Source organism: Hibiscus syriacus, unplaced genomic scaffold (genome assembly GCF_006381635.1).
Source record: "Hibiscus syriacus cultivar Baekdansim isolate YM2019G1 unplaced genomic scaffold, ASM638163v2 tig00117034_pilon, whole genome shotgun sequence".
Taxonomy (NCBI): domain Eukaryota; kingdom Viridiplantae; phylum Streptophyta; class Magnoliopsida; order Malvales; family Malvaceae; genus Hibiscus; species Hibiscus syriacus.
In genome coordinates this window covers 3934805-3954046 of record NW_024063533.1, presented here as the reverse complement: position 1 = coordinate 3954046, position 19242 = coordinate 3934805, and the positions used below count along the sequence as shown (strand labels likewise).

General features: G+C 34.7%; 1 protein-coding gene, 1 long non-coding RNA gene and 1 pseudogene across 2 annotated transcripts; 1 reads left to right on the top strand and 2 right to left on the bottom strand.

The window, feature by feature from the left end:
• Positions 1-93: 93 nt before the first annotated feature.
• Positions 94-14351, bottom strand: LOC120196944. Its single transcript, XR_005523225.1, has 3 exons — positions 14220-14351; positions 1815-1820; positions 94-107 (listed from the first exon to the last, which is right to left on the bottom strand). It is a non-coding gene; the product is annotated as an uncharacterized LOC120196944 (long non-coding RNA).
• On the top strand, positions 10370-14682 carry LOC120196943 (calcium-dependent protein kinase 28-like). The gene is made up of 12 exons (XM_039198614.1): positions 10370-10902; positions 11519-11649; positions 11805-11846; positions 11985-12096; positions 12186-12264; positions 12502-12671; positions 12957-13083; positions 13261-13376; positions 13488-13595; positions 13678-13740; positions 13848-14021; positions 14244-14682. Exons 1-12 carry the CDS (start codon positions 10525-10527, stop codon positions 14400-14402), a joined length of 1659 nt encoding a protein of 552 aa, XP_039054545.1. The 5' UTR covers positions 10370-10524; the 3' UTR covers positions 14403-14682.
• Positions 14683-16305: 1623 nt separating this feature from the next.
• LOC120196676 lies at positions 16306-18526 on the bottom strand (annotated as a pseudogene).
• Positions 18527-19242: the final 716 nt, after the last annotated feature.

Sequence of the window (19242 nt, the reverse complement as noted above, 5' to 3'; positions counted from 1 at the left end):
CTTTTTCCATTTAAGGAAAAATCCTAGCACCTCATCCTTTGTCTTCATTGGATACACCCAAACTCTCCGGGAAAAATCATCAACAAAGGTGACATAATAGTGTGTTCCTCCCAATGAAGTTGTCTTGGAAGGCCCCCATACATCTGAATGAATATAATCCAAAATACCTTTAGTATCATGGATTGCTGTTCCAAATTTCACCTTTGTCTTCTTCCCTTTGATGCAATGCTCACAAAAAGCTAATTTGCAAGCCCGAGCACCCTTCAATAATCCTTGATCTATTAGTAATTTCAAGGATTTTTCACCAACATGCCCCAAGCGCATATGCCATAACCTGGTTGCTTCTGACTCCTGTTCATCAGTAGAAGCTGCCACTGCTGTTGTCCCAACAATTGTACTACCCAGAAAGTAATACACATTGTTTCTTTTTCGGATTCCCTTCATTATCACCAGTGCACCAGAGATAATCCTCATAATCCCATCTTTTGCCCTCACTTCTAAACCTTTTGACTCTAAGGTTCCCACAGAGATGAGATTTCTCATTAAATCTGGTACATAATGGACACCTGTTAAGGTTCTAATTGATCCATCCTGATTCCTCAAGCGAATTGAACCAATCCCAACTGTGTTAAGAGGGGAATTATTTGCTGTGTAGACAATTCCACCTTTTAGTTCTTTAAAATCAAAGAACCATTCTCTATTGGGGGTCATATGGTGGCTACAAGCTGAATCTAACAGCCATGAACTGGAACAGCTGGTTGATGGCGTAGCAGCGAATGCGAAATCTGAATCTCCATCATTATACTCGACCACATTTGATTCTGAGACAGCCTTCCCCCTCTCAGGTTTGCCTTTATTCTTTAGCTTGGGACATTCTTTCTTCCAGTGCCCTTTTTCTCGACAAAAGGCGCATTCATCTTTGCTCAATCTGGACTTTGACTTCGATCTCCCTCTGCTTCCTTTATTCTGACTCTTGGAACGGCCTCTAACAACAAGAGCTTCTGCTTCGACACTTGTGTTTTCTTGTTTGTCTTTCTTTCTCAATTCATAACTATACAAGGCAGCAGTTACTTCACTGAAAGACACATCAACCTTCCCATGAAGTAAAGTAGTTTCAAGATACTCAAACTCATTAGGAAGTGATCCCATCAACATCAGAGCCAGATCTTCGTCTTCAAAAGTCACGTACATATTCATCAGATCAGTCACCAGCTGATTAAAGCTAGTAATGTGATCATTCATAGTGGTACATGGTACATAGTTGAAGCGGAACAATCTCTTTTTCATGTAGAGTTTGTTCTAACCGCTTTTCTTCAAAAATTTCTCCTCCAGTGCCTTCCATAATTTACTTGCAGAAGTTTCCTTAGAAAATGCATACTTCTGCTCTCTAGAAAGACACGATCGAATAGTACCACATGCCATTCTATTGATCCTCTTCCATTCTTTCTCCTCAACATCATCTGGTTTCTCTCCTTCAATAGCAATGTCTAGACCCTGCTGAAATAGGGCATCTAGAACCTCGCTTTGCCACATGCCGAAATGACCGGTGCCATCAAAAATCTCCACTGCAAATCTAACATTTGTCACAGCATTTCTTGCCAAAATTGAAGATGAAGAAGCGTCTGCCATTTCTGCTACAAATTCTATTTAATAGTTGTCAATGCAGAATGTCAATTATCCCAAGGAAATTTTTCTGATGTGGAAGATCAGCCTAAACCGCAACCACAGAGCATACTAAAATAAACCAAGAGCTCTGATACCAATTGTTGTGAAATTTGGGTTAATTTCCACCAATAGCAATTCACCTTGAAAACTATTATCTAGGTGACTAGTGCGAAAACGATTGTACTAAAAATCACCCCAAGGTAGATTCCCAGGAAAGAGGAGGGGTCACAATGGCCCACTTTCCTTAGACAGAACTACCAAGAAAAGTAATTTTAATAGGACAATAATTAACAACAACTATACCCGACAATAGCTATTAAATAGACATAAAAGAGAACACCAAAATATTTCACTAATAGAGGAAATATTACAAAGAGAGAAAGAATACAAATAGCCTTTAAAATAGAAGAAGGTTTATATTTGTGGGATGATTAACTAAGGAGGAGGAGGGCTTTATTTATAACAAAAGAATTTTCCCTCCTCCTTATACACAACCAATGTGGGACTTTTGCCAAAAAACCAACAATTCACTCTATGCACACTAAAAAAGGTCGTTCTGGTTGGATGGCCATTAAAGTTGACCTTCATAAAGAGTTTGATAGTCTCCGCTGGGATTTCATCCAGGATACTCTCGTTGATGCGAAGCTCCCTCCCGATCTCACCAGACTCATTATGCATTGTATCTCCACTGCGAAGATGCAAGTCTAGTGTGCTGGTGCTGTTAGCTGCCAGTTTCAACCTGAGAAAGGTATTCATCAAGGGGCCTTGTTATCACCCTATATTTTTAATTTGACTATGGAGCATTTGAGTCATAATATAAGCCTCTTGGTGGATTCTGGTACATGGTCTGGGTTTCACTTATCCCGCTCTAGTTCTTCTGTCTCACATCTCTTCTTTGCGGATGATTTGGTGTTATACGCCAAAGCTGATGTTGCACATGTTATGCTTATTGATAACGTCCTTGACACTTTTGGCTATTTCTCTGGCCATTCGGTCAATAAACGGAAAACTCAAGTGTTCTTCTCGCCCAATACGTTACCCCAAGTCAGATCTGCGATTTGCGCTAGTCTCGGTTTCCAGGAAATAACTGATTTTGGTATTTACCTAGGTGTTCCAGTTCGTCACATTGGCTTGGGTAATGGCATCTATAACTTCCTCATTGATAAAATAAATGCCAAGCTTGATTGCTGGTCTGCCAGCACTCTTTCTTTTGCCGGTCGATTAACTTTGGCCAAGTTGGTCCTTATGAGCATTCTTATCTCATGCAGTCTTGTCGGCTCCTGTCTCGACTTTGTGACAAAATTGATCAAATCATTCGGAGATTCGTTTGGGGCTCTTCTCTAACTGTTAATAGTATCCCTTTGGTCAATTGGGACAATGTTTGTCAGCCTCTTGATAGAGGTGGTCTGGGCCTTCGCAATATTCGGTCTCATAATATTGCTTTCATGATGAATATTAGGCCTGTAAATTAACTGAACGTTCAGCGAACTGTTCATGAATCATGCGGTGGGAAGTTCGTTTATGTATTAAATGAACAAACATGAACAAGATTTTGTGTTCGTTTAATTAAATGAACGAACATGAACAAGATTTTGCGTTCATTTAATTAAATGAACGAACATGAACAAATGGCTCGTTCGCTCATTTACGTTCGTGAATGTTCGATTATATTTTCGTTTATGTTCGTTCATTTATGTTCATTTATGTTCGAACAGAGGGCAAGTTGAATATGTTACGAAGATTATTGAAGTTGTTTGGATTTCAAAAAGATTGTTTTGTTGAACAAATTAACTTTAAGACTTTATTATGTTCATATAATTTATTTATGATTTATGTATGTTTTTGTTGTATTCGAACAAATTAACTCTAAAGTTGCAGGTTATATTAATGAATTTTAAGTATTTATTCTTGTTGTTTACTTTTTTTTACATTCGTTTGTTGTGTTCGAATAAGTTGTTTTTGTGTGTTTGTGTTGTTCGTTTATGTTCGTTTATTATTTAAATGAACGAACATAAACAAGCTATATTCCTTAATGAACGAACATGAACAAAAAAAATATTTGTTCATTTATGTTCGTGTTCGTTTATTTATTAAATGAACGAACATGAACATATATCCGTTTGTGTGCGTTCAATTCGTTTACAGGCCTAATGAAGATCTGCCACTCCCTTGTCCAAGTTCCCCATTCTCCTTGGATTCAGCTTCTTCGGGATAAATATAAGATTGTGCAACAATGCCCAGATTCCATCTCTCGTTGGAATTGTTTGGTTTTTTGGCATAGTCTCGATCGTATCTGGCCTACCTATCGTTCCCAGGTTGCGTGGACGGTTGCAGATGGCCATCGTGTTGATTTCTGGACAGACTATTAGCTCCCACAAGTCGGTATACTACTCCATTGGGCTCAACCTGGGATCATCATTGACACCACACATAAGACGCGTGATCTTTGTCTTATGAATGGTACTTGGAATTGGCCTTTACTTCACCATCTTCTTCTACCCTCTGTTCGGCCGCTTTTGATGAACACCCCAGCGCAGCTAAACTCTCGAGATAACGTTCTCGAACAAATTATTTCACGAGATAATGCTCTCTCAATATTAATTGCTCAAATAGGATGAAATCTACGGTGTTGGCCGTAGGTCGTCATGCCATCCGGGCGACCTACTAGGTCGCCATGTCTTCCCGACGAGCTATGAGAGAGATTACATGTGCCATGCACGTTCCAATGGGCATCCGAGGCCATCCGACCGAGGGCATCCGACCGAGGCTATCCGAGTGAGCTATGCGAGGACATCCGAGGGCAAGAGGAATCACGCGAGGAGCAGGAAGGAGTGCACGGCGACCTACAAGGTCGCCCGGAGGGCATGGCGACCTATGCTTGGGGACGTGCATGGCTGGCCACGTAGTAGGTCGCCCGGAAGGCATGGCGACCTACAGCCAACACTGTAGATTTCACTCTATTTGAGCAATTAATCTTTGGAGAGCATTATCTCGTGAAATAATTTGTTTGAGAACGTTATCTCGAGAGTTTAGCCCCAACGCCCTCTGTTTCTATTGGCACGGACACCTGCTTTTGGAACGGTGCTCCCACTCGACAGTTTACCATTAAAAAGTCTTACAGCCTCCTTGCTCAAGCAAATTGGAACGACAAAAACTCTCGGTGGTCTAAGATTTGGAAGCTTGATGTTCCTGAGCGAATTCGTTGTTTTTTATGGTTAGTGCAGCGAGATCGTATCCTTTCCAATCAAAATCGTTGTGCTGGTGGTTTGATTCAAGATTCATCCTGTTCTGTTTGTGGATGTGCTGAAGAATCTAGTCTTCATATTCTTCGGGATTGCCTTTTTGCTCGCAGTGTATGGGATCCTATAACTCGAGCCAATCCTCGAAATTGTTTCTTCTCGGCTCCACTGGCAGTTTGGCTTCAGACCAATTTAGGTTCCATTCAACTTTGTTCTGTATCTGGTCTTCCATGGAAAATCCTCTTTGCTTCAATTGTTTGGCAGCTTTGGAAACAAAGAAATCTCTTTGTTTTTCAATCTTGTTCCACCTCGCCAGCAACCCTTTTGCGCCTTAGCTCCTCTTGGGCTAAACATTATTTTTTTAATTTATAAAATTGAACATGAATAAAGTATGAAATATTATAATATTTTATTGAACTAATATTTTAGATGGAGCGAGATGGGATATAAATCTGATTCACATGTGAGATTGAGAAAGTGGAGAATATATGCATGCCGACAACAAAATTGAGTGTTGGTTCATAATTCGTCACCCTCGTAGAGCAAGAAGGGGATAATTTTGAAATGGAAGCTATAAGGACAAGGATCAAGTCAAAATGTGTTTATACTACAAGTAATTATAAGTCTTCATTTTGTGTCGTCTACCATATTCTCACTAACAGAATTAATCCAGGGAAATTTGTAATCATATCATATAGATACGAATTAGATGGAGATGCCCATTTTTAACCAATTTATTGAAGAGCAATTTGGATATTAATTTATTGAAGATACCTTAAGGTGGCGTTTGGTTCGCATGAATCTCTTGGAATTAGGGAGAATTAGAATTCAATTCCACCACTTTCTCATGTTTGGTTCAAGTTTTCAAAGGGAATTGGAATCCCTCACGACTTCAACTTTCCATCAAATGAGAGAAATTGAATTCCATCCATTTTATGATGGAATTCAATTCCCTTGTTGGAGGGAATTGAAATTTGACCATACTACCCTCATCAATCTTTTAGTAACTTATTCATATATTGAATAAAAATATTTTTTTATTATTTCAGGTCGGGTTTCTAATTCATATATTCGGGTCGGGTCGATTTTTTTAAGTGTGATTTCTGGTCGGGTCAAGTAAGGGTTTAGGGTGAAAAATACCCGACCCGACCAGAAAATATATATAATTTTACCTTATATATTTAGGAATAATTACAATAATACCCCTCTATATATAATTTTTTTCAATTAAGTCATTGTTTTTATTAAATAAAAATAATTTTTTTATTATTTCGGGTCAGGTCGGGTTTCTAATTCATATATTTGGGTCGATTCGGGTGAAACTTTATTTTGGTCGGATTGGTTTTTTTAAGTGTGATATTCGGGTCTGGTCGGGTTCGGGTTTAGGGTGAAAAATACCCGACCTGACCCGACCCAAAAAATATATAATTTTACCTTATATATTTAGGAATAATTACAATAATACCCCTCTATATATAATTTTTTTTCAATTAAGTCACTATTTTTATTGAATAAAAATAATTTTTTTATTATTTCGGGTCGAGTTTCTAATTCATATATTCGGGTCGGGTCGGTGAAACTTTATTTCGGCCGGGTCAGGACTCAGATGGAGGTTCCCTTGTTCTCGGGTTGAGTCAGGTCGGGTGGACCAAAAACTCGACATAACGGGACCCATGACCATCCCTAATTGGGATGATTTTAACTTATGATGTTTATTAGCATGATTTTTATAATTTATTGAAATGAATAATTAATCAATAAAATTAAAATTTAATATTTTTTTTAAATTTTTATAATATATTGCTACATGTAATTTATAAAACAAACTAAAATTAAGCAAAAAAAATAAGAAGGACAATTATGTCATTTTACATTACTGAAATCAAATTCATCTGACATGTCTGCGAACCAAACAGAATATGAAATTGGATTCCAATTTAATTTTCTGCCAACCAAACAGAATATGAAATTGGATTTCAATTCCTGACAGATTCCAATTCCTTCACAGATTCCAATTCTCTCATAAACATTCCAGCGAACGAAACGCCACCTAAGAGATTATTAGGTCTTGAATTCAAATAACTATTATGTTTACGTTTACAAAGTGTATATATAACTACCGCAAAACTATTTTAAAAAAAAGAAAATAGCATTATTTATTGCAATGTTTTTCAAAATGTGCATTTTAGACGTGACACACATTTTTTAGCAAGATTTTTAATGTCTTGCATCATTTGTAACCATAATGAAAGAAATGAGAATAATTTATCTGAAATATTAAAAAATATACGAATTTTATTCAAAAAGAAATATCGCGCACGATACATATCAACATAATGTATTTATACGAGGTGACCGGACAATGACGACGTGCATGCATTTATTTAAGCATTTGAAAAAACCATATATAATAAACATGGGGATTTGAGATTCTCATAATCAAAACTTGTTGATTTGAAACTGGCAAAGATTAGTCTCAAACTTGATCAAACTCATAATATGACAGTCAAAGATAGTTTTGGATATTATGATTTCGAGTATTTCAAAAGACAACAATTATCTTTGACAATTGTATTGATATGAGTCTCATTAGGTTTAAAACACGTCTTTAATAACTCAAACTCTTGAGATTCTCATATCTCACATGTTTATTATATATCATTTTTTCAAGTGTTTAAATATAGACTTTTAAACATATACTTATTAAGTGATTTAAGATAAGATCTATACATGCACGCCATCACCTAACCAACTTGTGTTTGTGCTCGTCTAAATATATGTCTTTGACACTACCTACTTCATTTTTAACAAAACTTTATACAATTTTTTAACATTTTTTACTCTTTATTTTCATTTTCATCCTAACGCATACTTTGAAGATATTGTATAAAAAACACGTTACATCAATAAAAACATATCCTATAAAATATACCTTTTAAAACATGCTTCTTATCTGACACGTTTTTATTGAAAAAAAATACTACTTTTTAAATAAACTTTTTAAAATATTATTTTTTAAAAAAAATAAAAAAAATATTATTCATAAAAATAGTAATCCACGTTTAATGAATCCCCTTGCAAAAATGATGGTGCTGTTTTGGTTATCTTGTCCCAAGAGACAGGTCAGACTAATATGAACGGATTAATATAATATATGAGATTCAGTGGCAGCTGCCTGTATCTATATGCATATATGACGGTGATCGATCACCCTACAAATTAAATGTTGACACTTTGACTACTCACACGCCCACCACTCACAAACATACATAATTTTTTTTACTTTATTTTCTTCATAAACTATTTAAATATTGTTATTATCGTGCATTATTTTATTTTTTTATTTAAATTTTCTTTAAAAATATAATATTTTATTAAAAAAATTGTGTTTTAATTGACACCATCAATGTAATGAATATTAGTAATAATAGTTTAATCAATCATAGGTAATTGAATGATTTTTTCTGTATTAGGTAATATAATCAATCATAGGTTGAAAGTACTTTGTTTTGAATTTGCACAAGGTAATTGAATAATTTTTTAAAACTCGTTGATCGATATTAGTGATAAGAAAAAGTCTTAAAATTTTAAATTTAAGTAGTGACATTTTCAATAGGTACATTATAATAGAATAAATAAATTATAAATAAACATTACTTTATAATCATTTTGAATTATTTAATAATAAAATAATCTTTCAAAAAAAGGTCATATAAGATCTCCATCTTCAAGATAGAAAGGGAATGAAAGTATATGGATTAGAACATAAATTTTCAAATTATCCCTTTTAAGAAGCTATCAATTTAATGAATTAAATTTTAGAGGTATTGACTCGTTCGAGTTGGGTGATCTTAAGTTTAGATTGCATTTAGTTTAGGTTTGATTCAAGTCATGTTATTTCGAGTTCAGATTTAATTCGAGATAAATTAGATCGATTCGGATCAATATCAGATCGATCGATTCTCAGGTCGAATCAATATTGGATCGATCATTTTTCGATTTAGATCAAAATCAAATCAATTGCTTTTTGGGTAGGGTTAATATCGAATCAATTGATTTTTAGGTCGAGTCAATATCAAATCAATCATTTTTTGTTATGGTTAACTTTGGATCTTCGTATCAATTTAGGTTGGGTATGAGTCTAATTAAATATAAATTGAATTATATATTATTTTAAAAAATATTTCTTTTTGTTTGTCAATCTTATAATTTACACTCAATTTCATTCGAATTCAATCATTATTTAAGGAGAACATATTAACCCGAACTTAAATCGAATAAACAATTAAAGAAATTAGATTTATCATTTTATTATTTATTACATTATTAAAGAAATTTCAAATAAAATAAATTATATATATAATTAGATTTTAGGTTTATCATTTTTATTATTTATCACGTTATTAAAAAAGAGATGAGTTAAAATAAATTGATATTGATTTCAGATCGAATTTGGATAAATTAAGTTTGGGTGGTTTTCAATTCAAGTACTTTTGGTTTAGATAGCTTTAAGTTCAAATTGCTTTCGGTTCAGATCCATATTGGTCCAACTAAAATTTGAATTGATTTTGGTTAAATTAGATTTTTTTTTTTGGGGTTTAGATCAAATTTGAGACATTATGTTCAAGTCAATATCAAATCTCGACTCTAGTAAATTAATTCGAGTAATTGAGTTCAAATCAAGTTTGCAAGATCTATTGAATTTTGTTGTTTGAACTGTAATTATATCATAAAATTTTGGTTTAATATAAAATTATGAGAACCAAAATGAAATTTTAAAAGTGAAATTGTATGTTTAGTTTAATATAAAAATTATTTTTTAACTTGTGTCGATATTGTTAGAATTGATGACAATTACCAAAAAATCAGTTTAGTTGCATGTTGCATTTTGTATCGCAAGGACCAAAACTTAAAGGAACTAAAATTAGAAAGATTAAACTAAAATTTTACAAATTAAACTAACAAAGTTTTATAAATAATGATACATATATTTGAAAGAAAAATTGAATTTATAAGTTCATCTGGTTAAAAAAGTAAAATTTAAAATTATTAATAAAAAATTAAAATTAAATATTCGAACATAAAATTATAATTTTTAAAAATTTTACAATATATTCATAGTTCGATCATCAATATTTAATCTTTAAGTAACAATTTCACTTTAAAAAGATAGTTTCTAAAAAATTATATTTAATTCTTTATATTTTTTTTATTTTTTGTATTTTACTTCTAAAATTAAATTAAAATAATTAAAATAACATTCACTCTATTCTCTATATAAGTTTCCATTATCTATATATTTTTAAATTCTTTATCCATAATATACTTAATTTAGCCCAAAAAACATTATAATGTTGCTTTTTAGTTATAAAATTAAAATCATTATAAATAAAATAAAAGCCACTTTTGTTTTGACCATAGCAGCGCAGGCAGCACAAATACCATCATCCCTCTCCTCCTTACCGTCTTCCTACCTTGTTTCCTCTCTTTCTGCCATTATCTTTGTCTTTGGGACTTCACCATTTACCCCTTTTTCTATTTATTTCATTTCCAATTCTTTTTCCTATGGAATTTTATCTCTAAAGCTCATTCCTTTAGTATCTTCTTCTTTATTAGTATCATGGGAGCCTGTCTCTCCACCACCAAAGTTATTGGCTCAAGCAGCAAGGCCACCGCCCACCACCGCAGACAACATCAATCCTCCGCAACCACCAATGTGAAGAAAGGATCTCAAAAGCCAAAACACCAACAGGATCAGCAGCAGAAGCAGCAGGTGAGGAGTTCTCAGCCTTTAAAGGTCAAAGGGAAACCAAGTTCCAGGAAACAAACTGGGATCATCCCATGCGGGAAGCGTACGGGTTTTGGGTACAACAAAGATTTTGATAACCGATATACCATTGGGAAGTTGTTGGGACATGGACAATTTGGCTACACGTATGTTGCCACAGACAAAGCCAATGGGGATCGTGTTGCTGTTAAGAAAATTGAGAAAAATAAGGTATCTTTTTTATGCTTTTCTAATCCTTTGCTTGTTTATGCTTCTGGGGTTCTTTGGATCATTTTGACTCACTTCTCTTTTTCGTTATATCCTTTGTTTGTACTTCTCGCTCCTTAATGCTTTTTTACGTGTTAATTTGCTTGGTCTTGACTCTTGAACATGAAACATGGTTGTGGGAGCGTTTTCCTTCTCTGATTTGTAATCCAATGTGAAGAGTTCGTTATTTTCCCCCTTCTGACTGGTCTTAATTAGAAGCCTCATCGTCTTAAGTTTGGTAAAATTAGGTGGGGGATCTGTTACAACCTTGTTGAGCTATGAGGATTTTGCATCCATTATTCTTCGGCTCGACAATCTTATAACAGTTTTATAACATTAGTATGGCGATCTTGTAATAGCAATTTTGTGATAGCATGATTTGACTATCATTTTAGTTGAGCTTCAATGTGAAGCTGCAACCTGCAATCCAATATATTGTTTTTGTGATTCTAACCGACAGTGAATTCAATAGAAGCATAGAAGAATATTGAATAGAAGATGATGTATTTGCACTCAATTAACTATTCTAAATTCAATAAGTTTAACTTCTCTTGTGCTTTGCTTTCGTGGTGCGGTACAGATGGTGCTTCCAGTTGCTGTTGAGGATGTCAAGCGCGAGGTTAAGATCTTGGAAGCCTTGAAAGGACATGAGAATGTGGTTCAGTTTTATAATGCATTTGAGGATGATTCATATGTATACATCGTTATGGAGTAAGTTTTATAAATATTGTTTCTGATGTTTAGTTTTGCAAAAAAAAAAAAAAATTGTCTTTTAGTTGGTCAAACATCTTTGCCTTGGTTATATGCTTTTGTACCAATCCTTCTATCTCTTGACTATATTATGTGTTGTCTCTGCCTGATGCTAGGTTATGTGAAGGTGGAGAATTGCTGGACCGTATATTGGCCAAGTAAGGGTGCTTCATTAATCTTTGAACACTATTTCTGTATTTATGGTCAACATGTAGTAATTAATTAGTACTTTACTTCTACGGATGTTTTAATATTGTCACAACCTGTGGTAACATATTCTTACTATTTTCTATCAGAAAGGGAAGCCGCTATAGTGAAAAAGACGCAGCAATAGTTGTACGGCAGATGCTCAAAGTTGCCGCCGAGTGCCATTTGCATGGCTTGGTGCATCGTGACATGAAACCGGAGGTATGCTGAACTACATTAACATGGCTTGTTCTTTTTTGTGGTAGTCACGCCACTTGCTTATGGTTCTCTTTATATTTTCTTGCCTGTAGAATTTCCTTTTTAAGTCAACCAAAGAGGATTCACTTCTTAAGGCTACAGATTTTGGTTTGTCAGATTTTATCAGACCTGGTGAGTGGCATTTGAGTCATGTCCATATTATTTAAATTTGATGTAAATGTTTTTCGTATCTTGCTGCTTCATGTCAATATTATTTTCAAAATTTGTCGTATCATTGTGTGCCATGTTCTGTTGTACCTGTGTGCCATGTCCTACTGTACCTGTGTGCCATCTCCGTGTTTCCTAAGTTATTCTCATGCTGCAAATATCCAATCCACACAATCCTTAACTTTGACTTACTATATGCAGGGAAGAGGTTTCATGATATTGTTGGCAGTGCCTACTATGTTGCTCCGGAAGTATTGAAAAGAAGGTCAGGACCTGAATCAGATGTCTGGAGTATTGGTGTAATTACCTACATTTTGCTTTGTGGGAAGCGGCCCTTTTGGGATAAGACGGAGGATGGTATATTTAAGGAGGTGTGGTACATTTTCCTACTATGCTTGAGCATTTCAATGAATTGATGCTCTTTGTAATCCTTTATGCTCTCTTATGCATATATCCATGAGGAAAAAATCTAGAAATTTTGTTCGTCTTACTAGTTACTTTAGCTGTCTTCTTGTGTTCCCTGAATAATTATGTTTTTGCCTATTAAATCCATTGACAATTTATATATGTCAAAGTTATACTATCTTCTGGTTTTATTTATTAATATAATGTTAATGTTTTCTGGAGAATTCATGTGCAAATGTCAATAAACTCAGGTTCTGAAGAACAAGCCTGATTTTCATCGTAAACCATGGCCAACAATCAGCAATAGTGCTAAAGATTTTGTGAAAAAGTTATTGGTGAAGGATCCTCATGCCAGATTGACAGCTGCTCAGGCCCTATGTATGTGTTTGCATCTCTCTTCATATAGCCTTTTCCCTTTTTTTTTTAAGCTCCAAGGAAATGGATGTTACATGGGAAGTTTTCTATTAGCTAGTAAAGAAAATTTTCTTATTGAATTATCATTCCATTGTTCTATTGTTTCGAGAATGAATCTCTGATTGTTTCCAACTTCTCCAGCACACCCATGGGTTAGAGAAGGAGGAAATGCATCTGAGATTCCTGTTGATATCTCTGTCCTAAACAACCTGCGGCAATTTGTGAAGTATAGTCGATTGAAGCAGTTTGCTCTGAGGGTAATATAGTTTGTCTTCCTCTTGGAATATTAGTGGATTATTTATGTGCATAAGAGGCCATTGTTGTCTCCATTGTTTGTCTTGTTAAATATAATTATTATGACCATGTAGGCATTGGCCAGTACACTTAATGAAGAGGAGATAGCTGATCTTCGGGATCAGTTTGATGCAATAGATGTGGATAAGAATGGTTCGATTAGTCTTGAAGAGATGAGACAGGTAAACCTTTCTATTACATAGCTTCTATTTGGTTGCACTGAGCTTCTTTGTTTTTGTTCTAATGAAGATGGTGACGGTGCAGGCTCTCGCTAAAGATCTTCCTTGGAAGCTGAAGGAATCAGGTGTCCTTGAGATTCTGCATGCGGTGAGTACAGATTTCTTGTTTTTCTTCTGGAGGTCATTCGGTTGTAATTAGTTTTTCCTCTCGGTGGTTCTGATTGTTGTCAAATTGTTTATTTCCTATGATTGCAGATTGATAGCAACACGGACGGGCTTGTTGATTTCACCGAGTTCGTTGCGGCAGCTCTACATGTGAATCAAATGGAGGAACATGATTGTGATAAATGGAAATTGCGTTCACAAGCTGCTTTTGAGAAATTTGATGTAGATAGAGATGGGTTTATAACTCCGGAGGAACTTAGAATGGTAAGTATCACATTCGGTGATCTTTTTTCATCTCAGAACAAAGGACATAAAGTTTATCCCTGCAAAATTAAGCAAACAATAGGTTTGATTTTATAATATATAAAAAACTTGAATTCATATGTTTGTGGAATGCACTTGCTTCCCATGTAGCGGATGTAAATTGCTTGGTGTATCAACATTTTTTGTGATGAATGTTACTAGTATTGTGCTATTGTTTTGCAGCACACGGGCTTAAGAGGTTCCATTGACCCTTTGCTCGAGGAGGCTGACATCGATAAAGATGGAAAAATAAGCCTTTTAGAATTTCGCCGACTTTTACGAACTGCAAGCATTAGTTCACGGAATGTACCTTGTTCATCCGATCAACGGCGGAAGTTATAGTTTATAACAGAATGTTGTGAGGGTTGATCGGTGGAGAAACAAACATAGAGCAAGGAGAACGGAGAATTTTTTTTTCTCCAGATTTTGTGCTTTGCTTGTATCTGTGCGGAGCATCTGTCGGTCTACCTGTCTCCATCAGCATTATAGAGAAACTTATTGAGTTCTGTTAGATGGCATCTGTTTCAATGAATTCAATGCCGAAAGGTCTTGGATATAAGAGTTTGATGTTGGCTCTGGTAGCAAGATAGCTCCAGGTATATCATATGGTCATTCTGTATTTTACCCTCCAAATTTGTAACATGTGACTGAGTAATTTATCGATGAATACATTGTGCATTGGAATCCGGTCGAGTGTTTATAGTAACTTCTTCATCTCCGTCGACGAGAATATTATCATCAACATTAAAACAGTAGCTTGGTTGCCTCATTACATTCTCCTTTTGTGTTGAGTACAGTGAGCACAGTTTGTGGCGGATGAGGAGTGCAGCAAAACTCCATGACTAGCTATCCAACCAACAGCGTTGCATGTCCCTCCTGTAGATTTTATTGTCGCTGGCATTCACGTGGGCAGGGGTCTCTTTTCTCCATTCAATACAATGCCTAATAACTACCAAGCAATTGCCTCGTTATTAATGTGATTTGACAAGTTTCTTGCTGCTTCATGCTACTTTCTCTCATCTGGAGGCAAAGAAAAGGAAAGCTTGGCTGGTTATGACCGCTAACTGGGAAGTTTTTAGTCAAACTTGTCGCATGTTGAAGGCGGCTGGGCTAGTGGCCAGTCATTTTACTGCAATAATTGCATAGCCGAGATCATTCACCCACTATGGCAGGTGGGTCTATGTATGGGGACAAGCATTTGTACAGTGTCTAGTTCAATGGATTTCTATTTACTCTGAATGAATTATATTCGTGTTTATTTATTTATTTTGAAGGTATTTATATTTGATTTGTGTTTTTTTAAATTTTTAATAGTATTCATTTATTTATTTCTGAAGATGTTTATGTTTATTCATTTAACATTCGTAAAAATGATCGTTTAATGTTTTACAACCATTATTATCTCTTTATCTTTTTATTTGCAAGTCAAAGAAATATAGTGAAATGATGTCATTAGTCCTTAATTTCCTTAAGCTTCACAATTTAAACTCCTAAGTTCACCTTATGTTCAATTAAGTCTATATCTCCAATATTTAAAATGTAAAAAAATAAATCGAAAAATTAAAATCGAGTAAATAAACTTATAAACAAGTCCATAATTAAATTTATAAACGAGCCAATAAATGAGTTTGTTCGTAAACATAAATTAATCAAGCAAACATTCGTTCGTATTTGTTCGTTTATTAAATAAACATACAAACTTTTGTTCATATCTATTTATTTAGCTTAATAAACAAATATTATACAAATAGTTCGCCGACCACTATTCATTTACACCTCTAATTTCTATGTATTTTGATTTCTTTTGCTCTGAACTTACCTTTTACTCAGTAAAAATAGGTTCTACAGTGCGACACCTTAATATAAGACTAAAATAAGGCGCTATTGGTTTTGTTATTTTTTAAATAATAAAGTAGGTAAAAAATTACCGGTAAAATTATTATTTTTACCTAAAACATCATTTTTTTAATATTTTCGATCATTTTTTAGCGCCTAATAATATTTCAGGTCATTTTTTCGAAAATCCGGTTAAAACGTCCAATAATATAACAAAACCGGTCATTTTTAGCGCCTAATAATGTTTCAGGTCATTTTTTACCGATTTTGTTATTTAAACAATAACAAAACCAGTAACGTTTTTTTTAGCCGTATATTAAAACTACCGCACGTGAGCATTCCCCGTAAAAATACCATTATCGAGAATAATTTGACTCAGACAAAGAAAGAAAAGGAAGTTCTAATTTTGAATGAACTCGAGAAATGATACTGATAGTTGACTGGCATTAACGATTGAGAATTTGCAGTTCACAAACTCCTAGATGATGGAACTGATAGTTTAAGACAAGTTCAAAAAGCATTTACCGGAATTTCTGCTTTAAGACGTAAATGGAAGATCTCCAGATCAAATGCCAAAGAATACATGTTCAAGCAGAACTCAAGATGCTTGGAACTCGGAATATATCAGGAGTAGCAATTCGAACAGTTATTTACTTGTTGCACTTTGAAATATCGTCTATGTTGTTAGAGGCGTTATCCTGAGGACCTTGAGATGAATGGTATTGGCTTGAAGAGATTTGATTCACCATACTTCTCTCCTCCTTGTCTGTTTGCTTGCCTTTCTTTTCTCCAGCCGACAAATCCTGCATACGACATCCGGTTATGTTTCAGCATCCCAGAAGATCGAAACTGAGGATATAGTATAACAAAATATACTTGATTTGTTGATGAACCAGGCATTTTCAGTTCAAGTTCTGTCACTACATCGTTGGAACCATCACATTTGTCTGCAGTACTTCCTCTTTAGTCATCCATTGATTCCCTTTGGAAGGAAACACTGAAAGACGATGCACGTTGCAATGATGGTTGTTCCATTGGAGGAGGTGCTGTGGTTGAATATGGCATGAAGGTTGAGTATGGATTGGCAACAACAGCTGGATTATGATTTCCAAAAACAGGGTATAGTTGCAGTGAGGGTCGCATTGCGAATGGACCTGTAGGGACGGGCAGAGGAACTGGATATGAATAAGGTGGAGCTACAACAACAGAAGGATCAATACCGGTCCATGGGAACATGAATCTAAGCCTTTGCTGGTACTGAATGTTTAAGTTTGTGATATCAGCTTTTAAAGAAGCATTTTCCTTCCTGAGTCCAGATGTTTGGAACGAAACTGAAATTGACAAAGCAACTAAAGTAAACCGTAATCTAAAGGTTTTAATATTAAGATAATGTCACCTCACACGATTCTTCAGTAAGTGACGAACACTTGGCCTTTAGTCTGTTGACTTCGGCTGTTAAATCCTTAAGCATTTGGGTCGTATCCACGAGTACGGTTACTTTATCATTCTTGGGTCTATCCGGGTCTGCAGTTCAAATTGTGTATTCTCATAAATCAAAAACTCAAGATTTAGCAAACAGTGCAATTCACAATAATTATGCTTAAGAGAAGTGCTCTTGACGTAGGGACAAATAGGATCAGAAAATTCAAGTAAAGGAGTATAAATGTATCCATCCAACTTTAAGGAAATAAAATTTTGAAACAAAGAACGAACTCGACATCAATCCGGATTAGAGGAAATGAGTTGGACACTGCAATTTCCAAGAGATCAAGTATAATGCAGTTAAAGAAAATAGAAAAAGCTTCCGAAATAAACTTCAACGTTTCTGCACTTCCTGAATTGCTTATGTTCGCCGAACGTTTTACGCATTTACGCACATTGCTAACTATGTTAAACAAATTTCAAGACTTTCTATCAGCAGCTTCTAATTTAGCCAAGTTTAGTAGATGTCCAGAACTCAACCATGATAATTCTAGTTAATAGGCATTCAAAGTTTTAAATTGCTTATCATCAAAGCAACAGCATCCGTAACTATTGACACAGCATCGAACTTCGAGTTAGACAGCTCAAATTGTTACTGCACCAGAGACCACATTAGTTACTCGAAAGGCCGAGTTTTCCTAGTAACAATGGTAAATTCATTGCCATAATTTTACCTAGTGTGTTCCCCAACTCAAGAAACTACTCATTCAGCCTGTCCCTCCTCAATTTTTCACGGTCTGCCTTCTGAGCTTTCCTTGCAGATATGGAATCCTTACCTTCCATATCCTGCCTTTGCCTGCCAAATAAACAATGGATATCCATCACAATCAACAAATAACACACACAGAATACCGGTAGTAAATCAGTAATTACTTTCGGTTGTTTAGAGATCGAAGGTTGACCAAGACTAAATAAGTATGGAAATTAAACCGTGGAATAAGCAAGAAAGAAGAAAATTTTAACACAAAGAAGGAAAGAAAAAACCTGAGTTCTGGGTCTGAAGGGTCAAAATCTGCAGCCACAGCTTTAGAGAAATCGTTAGGCTTCCATTGATGATGATCCATTGCTGATTTAAATCAGCTCGCATTTAAAGCTATATAAATCAAGCTAGGGTTCAACACTGGTTTTCTTTTAGAAATTAGCTGATGATCCAAAATTCTCTTTTCTTCTTCTTTTGGTGAATTCTGAAATGGGGAACGAAGAGCAAACCACGACAACACTAACTTGTGTTCTACACGAGCCTCGACCACGTGCCGAAACCTATTCGTGGGGCCTGGACTTAATTAAATTCACAAAAGGCAGGATTTTCAAGTGGTTAGCATACCACCGTAAATTTCCTAGGATCCATTTGACTTTTAATTCAGAGTAAACTATACATTTAATACTTAAACTATCAATTTTAATACATTTTAGTATTTAAACTTAAAAAAAAATTCATTTTAATATCCTTCGTTATTTTTTTTATTAAGCTAAAGGTAATTACAAGGTAATATATGTTCTAAGTATTCTCAACCATTTGATAATGAACGTTCAATCACCTTTGTAGTTGTTAGTGCTCGAACCCATGACCTCTAGGAACAACAATGATTCCTTTAACCACTTAAATAAGTTGATTTGTGCTAGTATCCCGCTGTTAAGTTTTGAAAAAAAATGAAAGTCTAGGTACCAAAACACGTTTAGTACCAAAATCATATTTAAGTTTTGATTATTTTTTTGAAAATTTAGGTACTAAAATAGATCAAAATTGATATTTATGTACTAAACGCATTAAGTTTTTAACGACGAGTATTAAAATGAAACAAAAAGTTAAGTTTAAGTATGCTTTTAAAACAATTGAAAGTTTAGGTACTAAATGCGTAATTTA